This window comes from Bombina bombina, chromosome 2, assembly GCF_027579735.1.
Source record: "Bombina bombina isolate aBomBom1 chromosome 2, aBomBom1.pri, whole genome shotgun sequence".
In the NCBI taxonomy this organism is placed as follows: Eukaryota; Metazoa; Chordata; class Amphibia; order Anura; family Bombinatoridae; genus Bombina; species Bombina bombina.
In genome coordinates this window covers 1,438,972,692-1,438,997,303 of record NC_069500.1, presented here as the reverse complement: position 1 = coordinate 1,438,997,303, position 24,612 = coordinate 1,438,972,692, and the positions used below count along the sequence as shown (strand labels likewise).

Sequence of the window (24,612 nt, the reverse complement as noted above, 5' to 3'; positions counted from 1 at the left end):
ACCCCCTTGTTACCTGTGATTGTGGGTTCCAGGAGATGTCAGTAGATGTAACTGCACCATCCACTGTTAACGAGAAGAATTATCTGATAATTATGTATGAATTCTGCATCTCCTGTTATACAGATAACTGCTGTAATTAGTTAGGCTCACGAGTGTCTTTTAACATTAATATTAAGAGGCAGTTTAGTGTGTATTTGGTCTGGGAACAACCCTGACTTATTCTTGTGTAGATACAGGATTAAATGAGGATTATAATATAGAACAAAATGGCATTTTAACTGACACTGTTAGCCTCTTAAATGTTCTTCAGAGTTGTTTCCTCCTTCAATGATCCTTATGGTGCACTTTGTCAACCTTTAAATAGTTTCTGACTGTTTCTATGTATGGGCTACTTACTGCCCTGTATGAATATTTGAGTTGAAACTAATCTTTAAATATCATCTGCTTTTGTGTAAAAACATTTTGTTCCATTCTCCTTAAAGAGGCCAAGAAGGTAAACTGTTTAACCTGGGTTTTCAGAATGCTTCAAGTTGTCTAAATCAACTATTTGTTTTGCAGTATTTGCAGGATACAAAATTAATTTATTTTACAAGATATTACGAGTCCACGGATTTCATCCTTACTTATGGGATTATGTGTCCTGGTCAGCAAGAAGTGGCAAAGAGCACCACAGCAGAGCTGTATATATAACCCCTCCCTTCCCCTCCACCCTCAGTCATTCTCTTTGCCTGTGTTATACTAGGAAGACATGGTAAAGTGAGGTGTTAGTTTAGTTTCTTCAATCAAGAAGTTTTCTATTTTAAATGGTACGGGTGAGTACTATTTTCCTCAGGGGGATATGGAAGAAGATTTCTGCCCTAAGGTTGATGATCTTAGCAGTTGTAACTAAGATCCACGCTGGTCCCTACAAGACTTCTGAAGGTAACACATGAGACATCTTCAGTGTGGAGACCGGTTTCATGCTACAAGCATCATTAAGGTATGTGCAACCTTTTTATTCTGAGGAGACTTGGTGTATCAGAACTGGCTGGCATTTATTTCTCTGTATGGGAATGGGGTAAACAGTAATCCTATTTATATGAAGGGTATTACTGGAGTCCCTGGATTTTATTAATAGTTGACTGGGCATTGTGTGACACTATGGGAATACAAAGAAAAATGATACATAACGTTTTTATTTTTTGGCATTCATATGTTTGATTATCAGTTATGTATAACTTAGGTGTGAAACCGCTTCCCCATGCGGTTGTGTTTGGGCCTACTCCTGCATCGACCTTAAGGAGCGGGGCTTATTTTTGCGTGCTCAGATGCGCACTTCCTTCAGGCTAGGCAGCAGCAAGCAGTAACTCCAGGGCTCCTGGACTGTGCAAGCTGGTCTGAAGTGTTAGAAACTTGTTTTGAAGTACCCTGGGGGCAGGTAGGCGTGCAGAGGGTATTTTTGTCTATAAAATGACTAGTTGTTGATATAAGTACTTTAGAGCCTTATTTCTGCCCTTGCTTCTGGGTGCAGTAATTTTTGGATAACCCAACGATCTTAAGTTAAATTTAGAGATAATTTAACGTTAATTGAGCATTTTGGAAAAATTGTTCACTTTTTCTTTTCTTAAAGGCGCAGTACACGTTTTTCAAAAGTTTATTTTATGCAATAAATAAGTGTTTAAACGACTTTTGTGGTATTACTAGTCTGTTCAACATGTCTGACATTGAGGAATCTCATTGTTCTATGTGTTTAGAAACTATTGTGCAACCCCCTCTAACATTGTGTAACTCTTGTACTGAAAAAGCCTTACATTGTAAAGACCATATATTAGGTCAAGAAAGTGTGCCTCAAGATAGAAAGAATAAGCAGAAAGGACGATTTTCGTTCCTTTCGTAACTTTAGAGGTAAACCGCTTCCTCTTCCAAGCAGGAACTATCCAAGTCTTCCTGGAAGTCTGGTCAGTCTTGGAACAAGGAGAAACAGTTTAAGAAGCCTGTGGCTGACTCCAAGTCAGCATGAAGGGTTGGCCCCCGATCCAGGAAAGGATCTAGTAGGGGGCAGGCTTTCTCAATTTGCTCAGGCTTGGATACGAGATGTCCCAGACCTGTGGGCCGTGGAAATTGTATCTCAGGGTACAAGATAGAATTCAAGACTTTTCCTCCCAAAGGCAGGTTTCTTCTTCCAAGATTATCTGTAGGCCAGATAAAGAGAGAGGCATTCTTAAATTGTATCAAGAATCTGTTTGCCCTGGAAGTTATAGTTGCAGTTCCTCCGCAGGAGCAAGGTCTGGGATTTTATTAAAATCTGTTTGTGGCTACCAAGAAAGGGGACTATTTTAGACATAAAGTGTTTAAACAAGTTCCTCAGAGTACCGTGCTTCAAGATGGGGACTATACGTTCCATTCTCCCTTTGGTACAAGAGGGTCAGTTTAAGACAACCATAGACTTAAAGGATGTGTACCTTCATTTTCCCATTTACCGGGATCATCACAAGTTTCTAAGTTTTGCTTTCTTAGACAATCATTTCCAGTTTGTGGCTCTTCCTTTCGGGCCTTGCCACAGCTCCCAGAATTTTCTCAAAGGTCCTGGGGGCTCTTTTGGCAGTGAACCGGTCTCGGGGCATTGCCGTTGCGCCTTATCTGGACAACATTCTGGTTCAGGCGCCGTCTTTTGAACAAGCAAACTCTCATACGGAGAATTTGTTGTCTTTTCTTTGCTCCCACGGTTGGAAGGTAAATCTGGGAAAGAGTTCTCTAATTCCAGCCACAAGAGTAGTGTTTTTAGGGACCATAATAGTCTCCCTACTAATGAAGATATTTCTGACAGAGGTCAGAAAAACAACGATCTTTGACTCTTGTCTTGTCCTTCAGTCCTCTCCTCGGCCGTCAGTGGCTCTATGTATGGAGGTAATTTGTCTAATGGTAGCTTCCATGGACATCCTTCCGTTTGCTCAGTTCCATCTCAGACCTCTGCAGTTATGCATGTAAAGGCAATGGAACAGGGACTATGCGGTTCTGTCTCTGCAAATAGTTCTAGATCAGGGGACAAGGGACTCTCTTCTGTGGTGGGTGTCTCAGGAATACCTCTCCCAGGGAGCTTGCTTTCGCAGACCTTCCTGGGTGATCGTGACCATGGATGCCAGCCTTCTAGGTTGAGGAGCAATTTGGGGGTCGTTAAAGACTCAGGGTCTTTGGACTCGGGAGGAGTTGGTTCTCCATATAAACATTCTAGATCTGAGAGTGATTTTCAATGCTTTATTGGCCTGGCCTCAGTTAGCCTTAGCCCGGTTTATCAGGTTCCAGTCAAACAACTTAACATCAGTGGCTGACATAACCACCAGGAGGGAACTCTGAGTTCCTTGGCCATGACAGAGGTGGCCCGGATAATCCAGTGGGCAGAGTCTCACAACTGTTGTTTTTTTGTGATCCACATCCCAGGAGTGGACAGTTGGGAGGTAGATTTTCTGATCCGACAGACCTTTCATCCGGGGGAGTGGGAATTCCATCCAGAAGTATTTTCCAGTTTAATCCTCAATTGGGGGCAGCCAGAACTGGATCTCACGGCTTCTCGGCAGAATGCCAAGCTTCTGAAGTACGGCTCGAGGTCAAGGGATCCACAGGTTTTCTTGATAGATGCTCTGGTGGTTCCTTGGAATTTCAGTCTAGCATACATATTTCCTCCGTTCGCTTTCCTGCCAAGAGTCATTGCTCGGATCAAGCAGGAGAGGGCGTAGGTGTTTCCGGCGTGGCCAGGCAGGATCTGGTATGCAGATCTAGTGGAAATGTCGTCTCTACCTCCGTGGAGACTCCCTCTGAGGAAGGACCTACTTCAGGGTCCTTTTCTTCATCCAAATCTCGTTTCTCTGAAGCTGACTGCTTGGAGATTGAACGCTTGATTTTATCTAAGCGTGGTTTTTCAGAGTCGGTCATTGAGACCATGATTCAGGCTCGTAAGCCTGTGACAAAGATTTACTATAAGATATGGCGTAAATATATGTATTGGTGTGAATCCAGAGGCTTCTCTTGGAGTAGTCAGGATTCCTAGGATTTTATCTTTTCTCTAGGAGGGTCTGGACAAGGGTTTGTCAGCTAGTACTCTGAAAGGTCAGATTTCTGCATTGTCTATTTTGTTGCATAAGCGTTTGGCAATGCGCCAGACGTGCAATCTTTTTGTCAGGCCTTGGTTAGGATTAGGCCTGTGTTTAAGCCTGTTACTCCTCCCTGGTGTCTTAACATTGTACTTAGAGTTTTACAGCAGGCTCAGTTTGAACCTTTGCATTCCTTAGATATCAAGATGTTATCTTAGAAGGTTTTGTTTCTTGTTGCTATTTCTTCTGCTCGGAGAGTTTCGGAACTCTCAGCTCTGCAGTTTTATTCTTTTTATCTTATTTTTCATTCTAATAAGGTGCTAAATTAGGTTTCCTACCTAAGGTTGTTTCAAACAAGAATATTAATCAAGAGATTGTGGTTCCTTCTTTGTGTCCTAATCCTCCTTCTCCTAAGGAGCGTTTGTTGCACAACCTAGATGATGTGCGTGCATTGAAGTTCTATCTTCAGGCAACTAAGGACTTTCTTCAGTCTTCTGCTTTGTTTGTTTGTTTTTCTGGGAAGCGCAAGGGACAGAAAGCTATGGCTACTTCTTTCTTTTTGGCTAAAGAGTGTTATTCATTTGGCCTATGAGACTGCTGGACAGCAACCTCCTAAGAGAATAACTGTTCATTCCACAAGGGCTGTTTCTTCTTCCTGAAGCTTCTGTGGAACAGATTTGCAAGGCTGCCACTTGGTCCTCTTTGCATACTTTTTCAAAGTTTTTTAAATTTGATTCTTTTACCTCAGCTGAGGCTTCTTTTGGGATAAGGGTTCTTCAAGCGGTGGTGCCTTCTGTTTAGGTCTACCTGTCTTGTCCCTCCCTTATCGTCTGTATCCTCTAGCTTGGGTATTGATTCCTACTAGTAATTGATGATTCTGTGGACTCACCGTATCTTAGGAAAGAAAACATAATTTATGCTTACCTGATAAATTTATTTATTTCCGGATATGATGAGTCCACGGCCTACCCTTTATTTAAGACAGTTATTCTAAAACCTCAGGCACCTCTACACTTTTGTGTTATCTTCTTTTTCCATTTCTCTTGTTAAGTGTGTTCAGTCCACGGGTCATCCATTACTTATGGGATATATTCTCCTTCCCAACAGGAAGTTGCAAGAGGATCACCCAAGCAGATCTGCTATATAGCTCCTCCCCTCACATGTCATATCAAGTCATTCTCTTGCAACCCTCAACATAGAAGGAGGTCGCGAGAGGAGCTGGAGTTTTTACTTATCTATTCTTCAATCAAAAGTTTGTTATTTTAAATGGCACCGGAGTGTGCTGTTTTTCTATCTCAGGCAGTATTTGGAAGAAGAAACTGCCTGCGTTTTTTTTCTATGATCTTAGCAGGCGTAGCTAAGATCCACTGGCTGTTCTCGACATTCTGAGGAGTGGGGTAACTTCAGAAACTGGGGATAGCATGCGGGGTCCTCCGCAAATGAGGTATGTGCAGTACTTTATTTTCTGGGAATGGAATTGACTAAGAAAATACTGCTGTTACCGTATGATGTAAGTACAGCCTTAAATGCAGTAGTGGCAACTGGTATCAGGCTGATAAATGTATGCGCAGTCGAGTTATTTTCTAGGGACTATTTTCTAGGGAAAATACTGTTAACACTGAAATTATACTTAAGCCTTATCTGCAGTGGTAGCGACTGGTAGCAGGCTTAGTGATAACTTTGCATGACATTGGAAAATGTTGTTTTTTAATAAAACGTTTACTGGCATGTTATTCGTTTTTGTGAGGTACTTTGGTGATAAATCTCTTTGGGCATGATTTTTTTCTACATGGCTAACATATTTTTCTGCATGGAAACCGTTATATCAGGGCTCCCACTGTTGTGATAGGAGTGGGAGGGACCTTGTTTTAGCGCCTTGTTGCGCAGTTAAAATTCTAGCACAGTCTTCCTGCTTCTTCCTCCTTGATCCAGGACGTCTCTAGAGAGCTCATGGGTCTGCAAAATTCATTTGTGAGGGAGGTAATCAGTCACAGCAGATCTGTGACAGTGTGCTTGACTGTGATTAAAAGCGTTAAATCTTAATTGATATCTGTTTTATCCGTTTTGGGTATTGAGGGGTTAATCATCCTTTTGCTAATGGGTGCAATCCTCTGCTAATAATACACTTCTTGTTAAGAATTGTTTAATTATATCTGTATTTTTGAAGCGCTGCAGCGTTTTTTATATTGCTTGTAAACTTATTGAAAGCGATTTCCAAGCTTGCTAGTTTCATTGCTAAGTCTGTTTAAACATGTCTGATTCAGAGGAAACTGTTTGTTCATCATGTTCAAAAGCCAATGTGGAGCCCAATAGAACGATGTGTACCAATTGTATTGATATTGCTTTGAATAAAAGTCAATCTGTACCGATAAAGAAACTATCACCAGACACCGAGGGGGAAGTTATGCCGCCTAACTCTCCTCACGTGTCAGTACCTGCGTCTCCCGCACGGGAGATGCGTAGGATTGAGACGCCAAGTACATCTAGGCCCTTACAAATCACTTTACATGATATGGCTAATGTTATGAAAGAAGTATTATATAATATGCCCGAATTAAGGGGCAAACGCGATAGCTCTGGGTTAAGGACAGAGCGCACTGATGACACGAGAGCCATGTCTGATACTGCGTCACAATTTGCAGAACATGAGGACGGTGAGCTTCATTCTGTCGGTGACGGTTCTGATCCGGGGAGACAGGATTCAGAAATTTCAAATTTTAAATTTCTCCAACATAGGTGTGTCCGGTCCACGGCGTCATCCTTACTTGTGGGATATTCTCTTCCCCAACAGGAAATGGCAAAGAGCCCAGCAAAGCTGGTCACATGATCCCTCCTAGGCTCCGCCTACCCCAGTCATTCTCTTTGCCGTTGTACAGGCAACATCTCCACGGAGATGGCTTAGAGTTTTTTAGTGTTTAACTGTAGTTTTTATTATTCAATCAAGAGTTTGTTATTTTGAAATAGTGCTGGTATGTACTATTTACTCAGAAACAGAAAAGAGATGAAGATTTCTGTTTGTATGAGGAAAATGATTTTAGCAACCGTAACTAAAATCCATGGCTGTTCCACACAGGACTGTTGAGAGCAATTAACTTCAGTTGGGGGAACAGTGTGCAGTCTCTTGCTGCTTGAGGTATGACACATTCTAACAAGACGATGTAATGCTGGAAGCTGTCATTTTCCCTATGGGATCCGGTAAGCCATGTTTATTACGATCATAAATAAGGGCTTCACAAGGGCTTATTAAGACTGTAGACTGTTTCTGGGCTAAATCGATTCATTATTAACACATATTTAGCCTTGAGGAATCATTTTATCTGGGTATTTTGATATAATAATATCGGCAGGCACTGTATTAGACACCTTATTCCTTAGGGGCTTTCCCAAAGCTTAAGCAGAGCCTCATTTTCGCGCCGGTGTGGCGCACTTGTTTTTGAGAGGCATGGCATGCAGTCGCATGTGAGAGGAGCTCTGATACTTAGAAAAGACTTTCTGAAGGCGTCATTTGGTATCGTATTCCCCTTTGGGCTTGGTTGGGTCTCAGCAAAGCAGATACCAGGGACTGTAAAGGGGTTAAAGTTTAAAACGGCTCCGGTTCCGTTATTTTGAGGGTTAAAGCTTCCAAATTTGGTGTGCAATACTTTTAAGGCTTTAAGACACTGTGGTGAAAATTTGGTGAATTTTGAACAATTCCTTCATGTTTTTTCGCAATTGCAGTAATAAAGTGTGTTCAGTTTAAAATTTAAAGTGACAGTAACGGTTTTATTTTAAAACGTTTTTGTACTTTGTTATCAAGTTTATGCCTGTTTAACATGTCTGAACTACCAGATAGACTGTGTTCTGAATGTGGGGAAGCCAGAATTCCTATTCATTTAAATAAATGTGATTTATGTGATAATGACAATGATGCCCAAGATGATTCCTCAAGTGAGGGGAGTAAGCATGGTACTGCATCATTCCCTCCTTCGTCTACACGAGTCTTGCCCACTCAGGAGGCCCCTAGTACATCTAGCGCGCCAATACTCCTTACTATGCAACAATTAACGGCTGTAATGGATAATTCTGTCAAAAACATTTTAGCCAAAATGAACCCTTGTCAGCGTAAGCGTGGCTGCTCTGTTTTAGATACTGAAGAGCATGACGACGCTGATATTAATATCTCTGAAGGGCCCCTAACCCAGTCTGATGGGGCCAGGGAGGTTTTGTCTGAGGGAGAAATTACTGATTCAGGGAACATTTCTCAACAGGCTGAACCTGATGTGATTGCATTTAAATTTAAGTTGGAACATCTCCGCATTCTGCTTAAGGAGGTATTATCCACTCTGGATGATTGTGAAAAGTTGGTCATCCCAGAGAAACTATGTAAAATGGACAAGTTCCTAGAGGTGCCGGGGCTCCCAGAAGCTTTTCCTATACCCAAGCGGGTGGCGGACATTGTTAATAAAGAATGGGAAAGGCCCGGTATTCCTTTCGTCCCTCCCCCCATATTTAAAAAATTGTTTCCTATGGTCGACCCCAGAAAGGACTTATGGCAGACAGTCCCCAAGGTCGAGGGAGCGGTTTCCACTTTAAACAAACGCACCACTATACCCATAGAGGATAGTTGTGCTTTCAAAGATCCTATGGATAAAAAATTAGAAGGTTTGCTTAAAAAGATGTTTGTTCAGCAGGGTTACCTTCTACAACCAATTTCATGCATTGTCCCTGTCGCTACAGCCGCATGTTTCTGGTTCGATGAGCTGATAAAGACGCTCGATAGTGATTCTCCTCCTTATGAGGAGATTATGGACAGAATCAATGCTCTCAAATTGGCTAATTATTTCACCCTAGACGCCACTTTGCAATTGGCTAGGTTAGCGGCTAAGAATTCTGGGTTTGCTATTGTGGCGCGCAGAGCGCTTTGGTTGAAATCTTGGTCGGCTGATGCGTCTTCCAAGAACAAGCTACTAAACATTCCTTTCAAGGGGAAAACGCTGTTTGGCCCTGACTTGAAAGAGATTATCTCTGATATCACTGGGGGTAAGGGCCACGCCCTTCCTCAGGATCGGCCTTTCAAGGCAAAAAATAGACCTAATTTTCGTCCCTTTCGTAAAAACGGACCAGCCCAAAGTGCTACGTCCTCTAAGCAAGAGGGTAATACTTCTCAAGCCAAGCCAGCTTGGAGACCAATGCAAGGCTGGAACAAGGGAAAGCAGGCCAAGAAACCTGCCACTGCTACCAAGACAGCATGAAATGTTGGCCCCCGATCCGGGACCGGATCTGGTGGGGGGCAGACTCTCTCTCTTCGCTCAGGCTTGGGCAAGAGATGTTCTGGATCCTTGGGCGCTAGAAATAGTCTCCCAAGGTTATCTTCTGGAATTCAAGGGACTTCCCCCAAGGGGGAGGTTCCACAGGTCTCAGTTGTCTTCAGACCACATAAAAAGACAGGCGTTCTTACATTGTGTAGAAGACCTGTTAAAAATGGGAGTGATTCATCCAGTTCCATTAAGAGAACAAGGGATGGGGTTCTACTCCAATCTGTTCATAGTTCCCAAAAAAGAGGGAACGTTCAGACCAATCTTAGATCTCAAGATCTTAAACAAGTTTCTCAAGGTTCCATCGTTCAAGATGGAAACCATTCGAACTATTCTTCCTTCCATCCAGGAAGGTCAATTCATGACCACGGTGGATTTAAAGGATGCGTATCTACATATTCCTATCCACAAGGAACATCATCGGTTCCTAAGGTTCGCATTCCTGGACAAACATTACCAGTTCGTGGCGCTTCCTTTCGGATTAGCCACTGCCCCAAGGATTTTCACAAAGGTACTAGGGTCCCTTCTAGCTGTGCTACGACCAAGGGGCGTTGCGGTAGTACCTTACTTGGACGACATTCTGATTCAAGCGTCGTCCCTTCCTCAAGCAAAGGCTCACACGGACATCGTCCTGGCCTTTCTCAGATCTCACGGATGGAAAGTGAACGTGGAAAAGAGTTCTCTATCCCCGTCAACAAGGGTTCCCTTCTTGGGAACAATTATAGACTCCTTAGAAATGAGGATTTTTCTGACAGAGGTCAGAAAAACAAAACTTCTAGACTCTTGTCGGATACTTCATTCCGTTCCTCTTCCTTCCATAGCTCAGTGCATGGAAGTGATCGGGTTGATGGTAGCGGCAATGGACATAGTTCCTTTTGCGCGCATTCATCTAAGACCATTACAACTGTGCATGCTCAGTCAGTGGAATGGGGACTATACAGACTTGTCTCCGAAGATACAAGTAAATCAGAGGACCAGAGACTCACTCCGTTGGTGGCTGTCCCTGGACAACCTGTCACAAGGGATGACATTCCGCAGACCAGAGTGGGTCATTGTCACGACCGACGCCAGTCTGATGGGCTGGGGCGCGGTCTGGGGATCCCTGAAAGCTCAGGGTCTTTGGTCTCGGGAAGAATCTCTTCTACCGATAAATATTCTGGAACTGAGAGCGATATTCAATGCTCTCAAGGCTTGGCCTCAGCTAGCGAGGACCAAGTTCATACGGTTTCAATCAGACAACATGACAACTGTTGCGTACATCAACCATCAGGGGGGAACAAGGAGTTCCCTAGCGATGGAAGAAGTGACCAAAATCATTCTATGGGCGGAGTCTCACTCCTGCCACCTGTCTGCTATCCACATCCCAGGAGTGGAAAATTGGGAAGCGGATTTTCTGAGTCGTCAGACATTGCATCCGGGGGAGTGGGAACTCCATCCGGAAATCTTTGCCCAAGTCACTCACCTGTGGGGCATTCCAGACATGGATCTGATGGCCTCTCGACAGAACTTCAAAGTTCCTTGCTACGGGGCCAGATCCAGGGATCCCAAGGCGGCTCTAGTGGATGCACTAGTAGCACCTTGGACCTTCAAACTAGCTTATGTGTTCCCGCCATTTCCTCTCATCCCCAGGCTGGTAGCCAGGATCAATCAGGAGAGGGCGTCGGTGATCTTGATAGCTCCTGCGTGGCCACGCAGGACTTGGTATGCAGATCTGGTGAATATGTCATCGGCTCCACCTTGGAAGCTACCTTTGAGACGAGACCTTCTTGTTCAGGGTCCGTTCGAACATCCGAATCTGGTTTCACTCCAGCTGACTGCTTGGAGATTGAACGCTTGATTTTATCGAAGCGAGGATTCTCAGATTCTGTTATCGATACTCTTGTTCAGGCCAGAAAGCCTGTAACTAGAAAGATTTACCACAAAATTTGGAAAAAATATATCTGTTGGTGTGAATCTAAAGGATTCCCTTGGGACAAGGTTAAGATTCCTAGGATTCTATCCTTCCTTCAAGAAGGATTGGAAAAAGGATTATCTGCAAGTTCCCTGAAGGGACAGATTTCTGCCTTGTCGGTGTTACTTCACAAAAAGCTGGCAGCTGTGCCAGATGTTCAAGCCTTTGTTCAGGCTCTGGTTAGAATCAAGCCTGTTTACAAACCTTTGACTCCTCCTTGGAGTCTCAATTTAGTTCTTTCAGTTCTTCAGGGGGTTCCGTTTGAACCCTTACATTCCGTTGATATTAAGTTATTATCTTGGAAAGTTTTGTTTTTAGTTGCAATTTCTTCTGCTAGAAGAGTTTCAGAATTATCTGCTCTGCAGTGTTCTCCTCCTTATCTGGTGTTCCATGCAGATAAGGTGGTTTTACGTACTAAACCTGGTTTTCTTCCAAAAGTTGTTTCTAACAAAAACATTAACCAGGAGATTATCGTACCTTCTCTGTGTCCGAAACCAGTTTCAAAGAAGGAACGTTTGTTGCACAATTTGGATGTTGTTCGCGCTCTAAAATTCTATTTAGATGCTACAAAGGATTTTAGACAAACATCTTCCTTGTTTGTTGTTTATTCAGGTAAAAGGAGAGGTCAAAAAGCAACTTCTACCTCTCTCTCTTTTTGGATTAAAAGCATCATCAGATTGGCTTACGAGACTGCCGGACGGCAGCCTCCCGAAAGAATCACAGCTCATTCCACTAGGGCTGTGGCTTCCACATGGGCCTTCAAGAACGAGGCTTCTGTTGATCAGATATGCAGGGCAGCGACTTGGTCTTCACTGCACACTTTTACCAAATTTTACAAGTTTGATACTTTTGCTTCTTCTGAGGCTATTTTTGGGAGAAAGGTTTTGCAAGCCGTGGTGCCTTCCATTTAGGTGACCTGATTTGCTCCCTCCCTTCATCCGTGTCCTAAAGCTTTGGTATTGGTTCCCACAAGTAAGGATGACGCCGTGGACCGGACACACCTATGTTGGAGAAAACAGAATTTATGTTTACCTGATAAATTTCTTTCTCCAACGGTGTGTCCGGTCCACGGCCCGCCCTGGTTTTTTAATCAGGTCTGATAATTTATTTTCTTTAACTACAGTCACCACGGTACCATATGGTTTCTCCTATGCAAATATTCCTCCTTAACGTCGGTCGAATGACTGGGGTAGGCGGAGCCTAGGAGGGATCATGTGACCAGCTTTGCTGGGCTCTTTGCCATTTCCTGTTGGGGAAGAGAATATCCCACAAGTAAGGATGACGCCGTGGACCGGACACACCGTTGGAGAAAGAAATTTATCAGGTAAACATAAATTCTGTTTTAAGCTTGAGAACCTCCGTGTGTTACTAGGGGAGGTATTAGCGGCTCTGAATGATTGCGACACGGTGGCAATTCCAGAGAAATTGTGTAGGTTGGATAGATACTATGCGGTACCGGTGTGTACTGACGTTTTTCCTATACCAAAAAGACTTACAGAAATTATTAGTAAGGAGTGGGATAGACCCGGTGTGCCTTTTTCCCCTCCCCCGATATTTAGAAAAATGTTCCCTATAGACGCCACCACACAAGACTTATGGCAGACGGTCCCTAAGGTGGAGGGAGCAGTTTCTATGTTAGCCAAGCGTACCACTATCCCGGTGGAGGATAGCTGTGCTTTCTCAGATCCAATGGATAAAAAATTAGAGGGTTATCTTAAGAAAATGTTTGTTCAACAGGGTTTTATATTGCAGCCTCTTGCATGCATTGCGCCTGTCACGGCTGCAGCGGCATTCTGGTTTGAGTCTCTGGAAGAGGCGATTCGCACAGAGCCGTTAGATGAGGCTTTGAGCAAAGTTAGAACCCTTAAGCAAGCTAATGCGTTTGTTTCAGATGCCGTAGTACATCTAACCAAACTTACGGCTAAAAATTCCGGATTCACCATACAGGCGCGCAGAGCGCTCTGGCTTAAATCCTGGTCAGCGGATGTAACTTCCAAGTCTAAGCTACTTAACATTTCTTTCAAAGGGCAGACCTTATTCGGGCCCGGCTTGAAGGAAATTATTGCTGACATTACGGGAGGTAAGGGCCACGCCCTTCCCCAGGACAGGGCCAAATCAAAGGCTAAACAGTCTAATTTTCGTGCCTTTCGTAACTTCAAGGCAGAAGCAGCATCGACTTCCTCCGCTCCAAAACAGGAAGGAACTACTGCTCGTTACAGACAGGGTTGGAAAGGCAACCAGTCATGGAACAAGGGCAAGCAGGCCAGAAAGCCTACTCCCGCCCCTAAGACAGCATGAAGACAGGGCCCCCTATCCGGAGACGGATTTAGTGGGGGGCAGACTTTCTCTCTTCGCCCAGGCTTGGGCAAGAGATGTGCAGGATCCCTGGACGTTAAAGATTATATCTCAGGGATACCTTCTGGATTTCAAAACCTCTCCTCCACAAGGGAGGTTCCATCTTTCGAGGTTATCGACAAACCTAGTAAAGAGAGAGGCATTTCTACAATGTATACAAGACCTCTTAATCATGGGAGTGATCCACTCAGTTCCACGATCGTAACAGGGACAAGGATTTTACTCAAATCTATTTGTGGTTCCCAAAAAAGAGGGAACCTTCAGACCAATCTTGGACTTAAAGATCTTAAACAAATTCCTAAGGGTACCATCGTTCAAGATGGAAACCATTCGAACCATCCTACCCATGATCCAAGAGGGTCAATATATGACCACAGTGGACTTAAAGGATGCTTACCTTCATATACCGATTCACAAAGATCATTATCGGTACCTAAGGTTTGCTTTTCTAGACAGGCATTACCAGTTTGTGGCTCTTCCCTTCGGGTTAGCCACGGCCCCGAGAATTTTTACGAAGGTTCTGGGCTCGCTTCTGGCAGTACTAATACCACGAGGCATAGCGGTGGCTCCGTACCTAGACGACATTCTGATACAAGCGTCAAGTTTTCAGAATGAAAAGTCTCATACAGAGATAGTTCTAGCATTTCTGAGGTCGCATGGGTGGAAAGTGAACGTGGAAAAGAGTTCTCTGTTACCACTCACAAGGGTTCCTTTTCTAGGGACTCTTATAGATTCTGTAGAGATGAAGATTTACCTGACGGAGTCCAGGTTATCAAAGATTCTCAATGCTTGCTGTGTCCTTCATTCCGCTCCAAGCCCATCGGTAGCTCAGTGCATGGAGGTAATCGGCTTAATGGTCTCGGCAATGGACATAGTGCCATTTGCGCGCCTGCATCTCAGACCGCTGCAACTATGCATGCTCAGTCAATGGAACGGGGATTACTCAGATCTGTCCCCTTTGCTAAATCTGGACCAGGAGACCAGAGATTCTCTTCTCTGGTGGTTGTCACCGGTTCATCTGTCCAAAGGAACAACGGATGCCAGCCTTCTAGGCTGGGGAGCAGTCTGGAATTCCCTGAAGGCTCAGGGATCGTGGACTCAGGAGGAGAAACTCCTTCCAATAAACATTCTAGAATTAAGAGCAATATTCAATGCTCTTCTAGCTTGGCCTCAGTTAGCAAAACTGAGGTTCATCAGATTTCAGTCGGACAATATCATGACTGTGGCTTACATCAATCATCAAGGGGGAACCAGGAGTTCCCTAGCGATGTTGGAAGTCTCGAAGATAATTCGCTGGGCAGAGTCTCACTCTTGCCACCTGTCAGCGATTTACATCCCGGGCGTAGAGAACTGGGAGGCGGATTTCCTAAGTCGCCAGACTTTTCATCCGGGAGAGTGGGAACTTCACCCGGAGGTATTTGCTCAACTGATTCATCGGTGGGGCAAACCGGATCTGGATCTCATGGCATCTCGCCAGAACGCGAAGCTTCCTTGTTACGGATCCAGGTCCAGGGACCCGGGAGCGGTGCTGGTAGATGCATTAGCAGCCCCTTGGGTTTTCAACATAGCTTATGTGTTTCCACCATTTCCGTTGCTACCTCGACTGATTGCCAGGGTCAAACAGGAGAGGGCATCGGTAATTCTGATAGCGCCTGCGTGGCCACGCAGGACCTGGTATGCAGACCTAGTGGACATGTCGTCCTGTCCACCATGGTCTCTTCCTCTGAGGCAGGACCTTCTAATTCAGGGTCCTTTCAACCATCCAAACCTAATTTCTCTGAGGCTGACTGCCTGGAAATTGAACGCTTGATTCTATCAAAGCGTGGGTTTTCGGATTCGGTTATTGATACATTAATACAGGCTCGGAAACCTGTGACCAGAAAAATTTACCATAAGATATGGCGTAAATATTTATATTGGTGCGAATCCAAGAGCTACTCATGGAGTAAGGTTAGGATTCCTAGGATATTGGCTTTTCTACAAGAGGGTTTAGAAAAGGGTTTATCCGCTAGTTCGCTAAAGGGACAGATTTCAGCTCTGTCTATTCTTTTACACAAATGCCTGGCAGAGAATCCAGACGTCCAGGCCTTTTGTCAGGCTTTGGCTAGAATTAAGCCTGTGTTTAAAGCTGTTGCTCCTCCGTGGAGCTTAAACTTGGTTCTTAAAGTTCTTCAGGGTCTTCCGTTTGAACCCCTTCATTCCATTGATATTAAGCTTTTATCTTGGAAAGTTTTGTTTTTGATGGCTATTTCCTCGGCTCGAAGAGTCTCTGAGTTATCTGCCTTACATTGTGATTCTCCTTATCTGATCTTTCATTCAGACAAGGTAGTACTGCGTACTAAACCTGGGTTTTTGCCTAAGGTTGTTTCTAACAGGAATATCAATCAAGAGATTGTTGTTCCATCATTATGTCCTAATCCTTCTTCAAAGAAGGAGAGTCTTTTGCATAATCTAGACGTGGTCGGTGCTCTGAAGTTCTACTTACAGGCAACTAAAGATTTTAGACAAACTTCTTCTCTGTTTGTCGTTTACTCTGGACAGAGGAGAGGTCAAAAGACTTCGGCTACCTCTCTCTCTTTTTGGCTTTGTAACATAATACGTTTAGCCTATGAGACTGCTGGACAGCAGCCTCCTGAAAGAATTACAGCTCATTCCACTAGAGCTGTGGCTTCCACCTGGGTCTTTAAGAATGAGGCCTCTGTTGAACAGATTTGCAAGGCTGCAACTTGGTCTTCACTTCATACTTTTTCCAAATTTTACAAATTTGACACTTTCGCTTCTTCGGAGGCTGGTTTTGGGAGAAAGGTTCTACAGGCAGTGGTTCCTTCTGTTTAATGTTCCTGCCTTGTCCCTCCCATCATCCGTGTACTTTAGCTTTGGTATGGGTATCCCATAAGTAATGGATGACCCGTGGACTGAACACACTTAACAAGAGAAAACATAATTTATGCTTACCTGATAAATTTATTTCTCTTGTAGTGTGTTCAGTCCACGGCCCGCCCTGTCTTTTTAAGGCAGGTTCTAAATTTTAAAATTATAACTCCAGTCACCACTGCACCTTATAGTTTCTCCTTTCTCGTCTTGTTTCGGTCGAATGACTGGATATGACATGTGAGGGGAGGAGCTATATAGCAGATCTGCTTGGGTGATCCTCTTGCAACTTCCTGTTGGGAAGGAGAATATCCCACAAGTAATGGATGACCCGTGGACTGGATACGCTACAAGAGAAATAAATTTATCAGGTAAGCATAAATTATGTTTTTTCCTTCGGCCGAATGACTGCAGATTATGGGTAAGGGAAGTGACATATATAGCAGCTTTGCTGTAGTGCTCTTTGTAGCCTCCTGCTGGCCAGGAGTGATATTCCCACTAGTAATTGATGATTTGGTGGACTCGCCCTATTCGGAAATAAATAAATTTATCAGGTAAGCATAAATTTTGTTTTTTAGTTTTCATTTTAATTGAATAGTTGTTGGGGCAATTATATGTTTCTCATATTAGTTTCTTATTGGTCCACACATTAAACTGGTTCTTGTAAGAAAGAGCAAGTACTTATGGGAACATTTGTTAAATTTAAATACAAATAAGGTGCCCCAAAGGTGTGGTATGTCAATAAAATACATTAACTGGTCAAATATCTCCAGATTACTCACAAATTCCTCATCACTGAGCAGTGCCATATGCATAGTCTGAACCTTAAGGGGCCATTGAGTTAGTGCGCCTAACAAGGACTTAAAGGGACATAAAACAAGTTGAGATAGAGACAAAATATAATATGTACATTAATTACTTTACCTGCAAATGTATACTGCAGTGCCTCGCCATTAACCCTTTCTTTTAAGTTTCTGAATTGTATAGCTCTAACTCCCCTCACAATTCCTTTTATGGCTCTAGCTATATCTATTGTTGTTTTGGTAAAATACACAAATGCATAGGGATTATCTGCAGGAGCATACCTAGAAGCTGTGAAATACAATGCCTGTGTCTAACGCGCAGGGTTCCAGACAGCATGGCTATTTTAAGTATTTTTCCATTTTTTGAAAATTATTTTAAAATACTTCCCAACAATTTTTAAACTTTTTATTTTTATGCGAACAATTTTTCCTTAATTAGCCCTTTTAGGATGTGCCCAGATCTCAGCCTGTTTTATGGCACTTTAAGTCCTCTTCTGTTCCCTGCATCTCTCCCTGTGGTTCACACTAGAATAATTACTATGAAGAACCTTACCAATTTGTGTGATCCCTCTGCTATAGCAAATATCTTAAAACTAATGTGTATTAAACAATCTCAACACCTTTCTCAGTCTTACCAGACAAAACCGTTTTATTAACAGAGAACCGTCTTGTGATTAGTTTTAAGATATTTGCAGCACAGCATTTGTTTAATCCGGAGTCAAACTGGAAAAAGGTTGCGCTATAGCAGAGGGATCATGCAAAACGGGGAGCTACTTTTATAATCATTATTCTAGAGTGAACCACAGTGATGAGATGCAGGGAACTCCTTGTGAGGTGAGCTAACCGAACGGCCCCTATAGGTTCTCACTACACACACAGCAGTATTCTGTATGTATTTGACCAGTTGTTAATGTATTTCATTCAGACACCACTGGGACGTCTTCTCTGTATTTAAAGTCTAGAAGCTACTTTGCTATTGAGTGGATTAGGAAGAAGAGCTGATCCGTTGTTTTTGGAGTGTGCTTGTGAGGTGTATACGTGAAGAGAGATTGGAGAATGTTCATTGTGTTATATGAATTTATTATATAAGGGCTTTGGGAGTGAAGAGTGTATTTATTTGAGTTTAGGAAATGTAATTGTTGTGGACCATATAATTGAGTGCATGTTGGTGCCCCTGTGCTACACACGTTTTGAGAATTTTAGAAACATATGGTGAGAGCATGGGGAATGGGCTGGAAGTATTGAATGTGCCTGGCATTTTCACAATATACTTCCATTAGTAAAAATACTTCTAGTAAACATTATCACAATAAGCGCATTTGCTACATGTTACTAGAGCATCCATATTCTAACACCTTAGCAGCAGTGTGTATTTTATACCTTGGTTCCTTCCCTCCTTTTGTCATCCCCTTGATCCTCCTTAGCATGTACACCTAGGTGCCCAGCTGTTTTGTTGGTCACCTTTATGAGAGCCCTCTGCCCTTTTGTCTCCTATAGATACTACCTGTGTTTTTTAGCACTGCAGAATCTTTTGGCGCTCTACAAATAACAGATAATAATAGCAGTAGTGAATATTTACACGCATACGAGCCACCGCTGACTTTGAGAAGGTGTTCTGTTTCAATGCTGGTGCATGGGGCACTCACAGCATATGTGCGCATGCCACTGAAAAGTAACTTTTACTAGAAGCATTTTTGCTTATGGAAGTATATTGCAAGAGTTTATGTTGAGAATTGAATCCCTTTAACTCTGAGTTTTTAATTACCTTGTAGTGAATATATTGTTACACTGAATACAAAGAAATTGTCTTCTATAAGTAGATTTTTTTTTTCTTTCTTGTAGGCCCATAAAACCCACAGACATCCTCTCTCCAGAACCGGGACATGAAGTGGCCAAGGAGCTGGGCGTACCCTACTATGAGACCAGTGTGGTGGCACATTTTGGAGTGAAGGATGTCTTTGACAATGCTATTAGGGCTGCTCTCATCTCGAGGCGACACTTACAGTTTTGGAAGTCCCACCTGAAGAAGGTTCAGCGCCCCCTGCTTCAGGCTCCTTTTCTGCCGCCCAAGCCACCTCCACCAATCATACATGTAATGGATCATCCTCACAGCACTGACAGAGGTCCTGCTGCCCTCTTCTCCACTCCACTTTGCTCAGATGTAGTTTTCCTCTTGCAGGGTGGGCAGAACGTCTTTGCACATAAAGTCTACCTGGCTACAGCATGCTCCAAATTTTATGATCTCTTCAATTTGGAACTAAGACCATTGTTTGGAGATCATCAGAGAGAGAACCACCATTGTGACCACTATAAATCTCAAAAAAGCAGCAGATCACGGGACGTATATTCAAAAACTAACTTTCTGGATGGAGATGCTTTATTTAGAGTTTCTCTACAAAACCCCAGGCATTACTTTAGTGACCCTGAAATGGGGTGTACATCATGCAGTTCCTTGGGGTGGGGAAGAAGTCTGACTGGGTGGGGCAGAGGGTTTATCAGTATGCATATTAATATGTTTGAAGATCCCCTTACCCAGAAGGAAAGGCCAATGCTGGTAGTGGAGATGGAGGCTTTGGTCCAGATTGAACCACTAAGGGCAGTTTTGGAGTATCTTTACACAGGCCACTTAGACCAGAGCCGAGCTGACCTCATGCAAGTGGCAACAATAGCTGAAGCACTTGAGGTGTTTGACCTTAGGATGATGGTTTCTAACCTTCTGAATAAAGAGGGCTTTATGAATCAGGAAATAACCAAAGCCTTTCACGTCCGCCAATCAAATCGAATCAAAGAGTGCCTAAGCAGAGGGATGTTCTCTGGTAAGAGGTGGGGGGACAAGCTAAGAGCAGATTGAGACAAGATGAAGCATGGCACTACTGGATATGGTAAAACCAAATGTGATTGACATGGAGATCCTAAAAGAGATTCTTAAAATGTATAGTGAATTTGCATAGATACAGATGTGTATCATGTCTGTGAGTCAATTTCTCACAGGACTGAATTGTTGAAGTGTGTGTATACAGTATGTCATGGTGACACACATTCATCTGTTAACTTGTATACCTTTATCATCTACAGATCTTCCTGCCAATCACCTCTGGTTTGTACCATCTTCTATTAGATTTTTCTCTATTCTTTTTCCCTCAACACCTTTAATCTCCATCTTTCCAATTTAGATGTAGTGTTCAAAGTAGATGATGGTTCAGTGCCTGCCCACAAGCCCTTGCTAATCGCCAGCTGTGATTGGATGGTTGCAATGTTTCGAGGGTCTTTCCGGGAAAGCTTTGATCAGGAGGTAAATTAACTGGTTTTTAAAACTTGACTTCCATATTGGACAAAACTTTATTTCCTTCATAGGCAAAGCTATTTTCCTTTATAGTGGAAAATTAGACATAAATGTTATTTCAGGATTCAGAGGGTACAATTTTAATCAACTTTTCAGTTTACTGTCATTATTAAATTTGCTTAATTTTCTTGGAATTCTTTGTTGAAGGAGCAGCAATGCACTAATGGGAACTAGCTGAGTATATCTTGTGAACCAATGACAAGAGGCATATAAATGCAGCCACCAATCAGTAGCTAGCTGCCAGTACTGCATTGCTGCTCCTGAGTTTACCTAGCTATGCTTCTAAACAAAAATATCACAGGAACGATGAAAATGAGGTAATAGAAATACATTGGAATGTTGTTTTAAAATGACATTCTCTATCTCAATAATGAACGAGAAAACGTTTTAGGGTTTATGTCCCTAGACCAAGAAATGTCTTTCAGACACTCAGACGTAGTAGTATTTGCTGTCAGCTACTGCATTTTACAGTTATACAGGGAGTGCAGTGATTAGACTTGGACTTGGGTGTGAAGACTGAGAAAGGAGGACTTCATAAGCTTGAGCCCATGAGAACCTGCAGTCTAAGCAATGGTTGTCCTTAACCTTGTAGGAACTCCTCGTCCTTTTATCCTCACCTGAGTTCATACAAGTTCCTAAAACTAACCCCCTTGGGAAACTTAAACTGTAAATATTGGCTTTTCAGTGGTCAATATGTTCACAATTAACATTTATCTGAAACTTTGTTGTGACCGTGTCTCAGCTGAGATTTTGCTAAGGTCACAGTGTCCCTATTCTAGCTGCTGCCATTTTGTCTGACACTTGTAAGGCTGACAGAGCTACAACACATTGTTCTTGCATCAAAGTGGTTAATCCTAGGTCTTACCCTAAACTCAGCAGCTGATGCCAGGGCATCAAATCACCTTACACTCAAGACCCGCAAGTAATATTATTAGTGGTATTGTTAAAGTTAGATGGACTCCAACAGCTCCAGATTCGCACTCACTGTTACCAACATAAATATGACAAACAAAGAGAGAGAATACACTTGTAGCACTCCTAGGTCAAATACTAATGAAGTCAAAATAAATATCACTAACTATTCGCTATAGAATAGATGAATTGAAGACAAGACAGGTTAAACTAGTTGCACTAATTAAAATATAACTTTTATTGGGGTCCAAAATAAAATAGGATAAAGAATTAAAATCACACTTAGGTATTGACTGTAGAACACATATCCATGTCTATAGTAGTAATTCTAATTCTAAGATATGAAATTATCACTCTGTATAGTACGTAGTCAACTGGATTTAAGTATATGTATACGAGTAGTTGATATTGGACAGTCTAAGTAGTCACTGTATATTCTGATTCCAATATCACACGAAGTATCTAATGCACCTTTGAAAAAGCCACGTTATGTGGCAAAACATGTTAGGGACGTTAGGGCAATGGTGAGTAGTCCTAGGAGCTCCTGTGTTTTTAGAAAGCCTTAGGCTATTGACATTTACTGTAGTCGCACCAACTAATTTATGTATTCACTTTGTACCTATTCATGGATCTAGTATAATGTATGGTCGACCGCTTTCACATGTGTAAGTGTGAATCTGTTTCCATGAGTGAGACGGTACAAAGCGGTAGTGGTATGAATGATTTCTACCTGCTATAAACTTGTAGCTCTGTTTATAATTAGTGTTACGAACGTCTCCAATCTGCTACAGACTCCTGGCTCTGTTGACAAGCAAAGTGACATTACACTGTGTGCTCCCTGCACAAGCTCGTAATTATATCTGAGTTTACAACACACACGGTAAACACTGGTTACCACTGTGAACCGTAATGCTATCAAGTCATATTAAGCTGAGGGCGGCTAAGTTATTGCAATACACAAGCTGCATATTACAACCCAATTCCTGGCACTCAAAAACAGTTACCACTGTGAACTGTAGTACTATCAAATCATATGAGACTGGGAACTGTTAAGCTATTGTAATTCACAAGCCGTATATTACAACCTAATTCTTGGCACTAAAAAACAATCGTGTGCTATTTAACCCCTATCCGGAGTGTACCTGTAAGGAGTAACTCATACACGCTCCATAACAATCTACATATGACCGTAACTATAATAGAGTAAAATATAGGTATTTGTAACGGGATGTTACTATCCAGCACGCTAGTAAATTAACCACAAGCTACACGACACGGAGGCTGTTAAGGTTATTTGATCTAATTTTTATATATTATATTTTGCCTCGGCAGCTATAAGTGGTGCTAAAAACTATAAGCACACTTTTCAATCTCGGCACGTTAGGGAATGTTAGTGTAAATTTACACATTATTACTCAGCCATTGCATTATAGCATTGCATTGCAGCGATCTCTATTAATCTCCATCACAGCATAATATTTATGCAGCACAAACAAATACTACTAACTACAGAGTGAATTATCATAAGCGTTACAAGTGCTGTGACACGACTCAAGCTGCTACAAATTATTTCTTTAGCGTGTTACTCCCAAACCGTGCAAGTTAACATTCCCCGTATTTTTGAACTTCTGCTTGGAGCAATTCACATACACTCCTATATAATCTGCTTAAGATCACAACTATAATACAATGCATTACAGAATTGTATAAGGGGCGGCACTATTTATTGCGGTAGTCAATTCAGTAACCAATCTCAAGGTGCTCCTAACGGGGGCTATATTTAGACATTTACAAGCCATGTAAGCAAATGCTACCCTAAACTTCTCAGCTTCTTTACGCTAGGCATTGTTTTAATATAAATCCATTCATTACTTTTAAGCCACTGCAACTTTGCAATTTAATCCGGTCTCTCGTAATATTGAGCCTTTATTAAGCAGAATCTGTTAGTTCAAACTACCGTTCCTGTATAGTTTCACTACCAGTAGTAGTGAGTAATTCACCGCCAGGGTTTATCCCAAGCACAAAATCTGCTCACTGTCATTGAAGTGAATTAACATATGACCCACAGGCTTTTTATAAAGCCCGCTTACTAACTTCACTATATATTGTGTAGGTGGCAGTATACAAGACAAGCAGATCTATTAAAGCACATACTTTTTTTCTAGCCTAATCACTGTTATCAACTATGGGCCCATTTGGCCACATCTATTTGTAATAATCTTTCCAGACATTTGTTACTATTTACTTTGAATTTTACCTAGTTGTAACATTTGGCCATAGTATTTGTTTACATAATATGGTCCCATAAATTTGCGGATACACCATAAATATTCATTAGATACTTAGTGTGATATTGTAATCAGAATATACAGTGACTACTTAGACTGTCCAATATCAACTACTCGTATACATATACTTAAATCCAGTTGACTACGTACTATACAGAGTGATAATTTCATATCTTAGAATTAGAATTACTACTATAGACATGGATATGTGTTCTACAGTCAATACCTAAGTGTGATTTTAATTCTTTATCCTATTTTATTTTGGACCCCAATAAAAGTTATATTTTAATTAGTGCAACTAGTTTAACCTGTCTTGTCTTCAATTCATCTATTCTATAGCGAATAGCTAGTGATATTTATTTTGACTTCATTAGTATTTGACCTAGGAGTGCTACAAGTGTATTCTCTCTCTTTGTTTGTCATATTTATGTTGATAACAGTGAGTGCGAATCTGGAGCTGTTGGAGTCCATCTAACTTTAACAATACCACTAATAATATTACTTGCGGGTCTTGAGTGTAAGGTGATTTGATGCCCTGGCATCAGCTGCTGAGGTTAGGGTAAGACCTATGATATTTATTTTGACTTCATTAGTATTTGACCTAGGAGTGCTACAAGTGTATTCTCTCTCTTTGTTTGTCATATTTAAGTCGGTCATACACAGCACCCACACCCTGCCTTACAAAGTGGCAATTTATTGGGTATTTAGGTCTATCTTATCTCAGGAGG

At 42.2% G+C, this 24,612-nt stretch overlaps 1 protein-coding gene across 2 annotated transcripts in view; it reads left to right on the top strand.

The window, feature by feature from the left end:
* LOC128650447 (rho-related BTB domain-containing protein 2) overlaps window positions 1–24,612 on the top strand; it is a 315,002-nt gene that overhangs the window by 115,365 nt on the left and 175,025 nt on the right. For both annotated transcript variants that reach the window (XM_053704389.1, XM_053704391.1), the window contains 2 exons: window positions 19,184–20,157; window positions 20,515–20,633. In XM_053704389.1, the coding sequence (XP_053560364.1) occupies window positions 19,184–20,157; window positions 20,515–20,633 (1,093 nt within the window). The remainder of the gene's footprint in view (window positions 1–19,183; window positions 20,158–20,514; window positions 20,634–24,612) is intronic.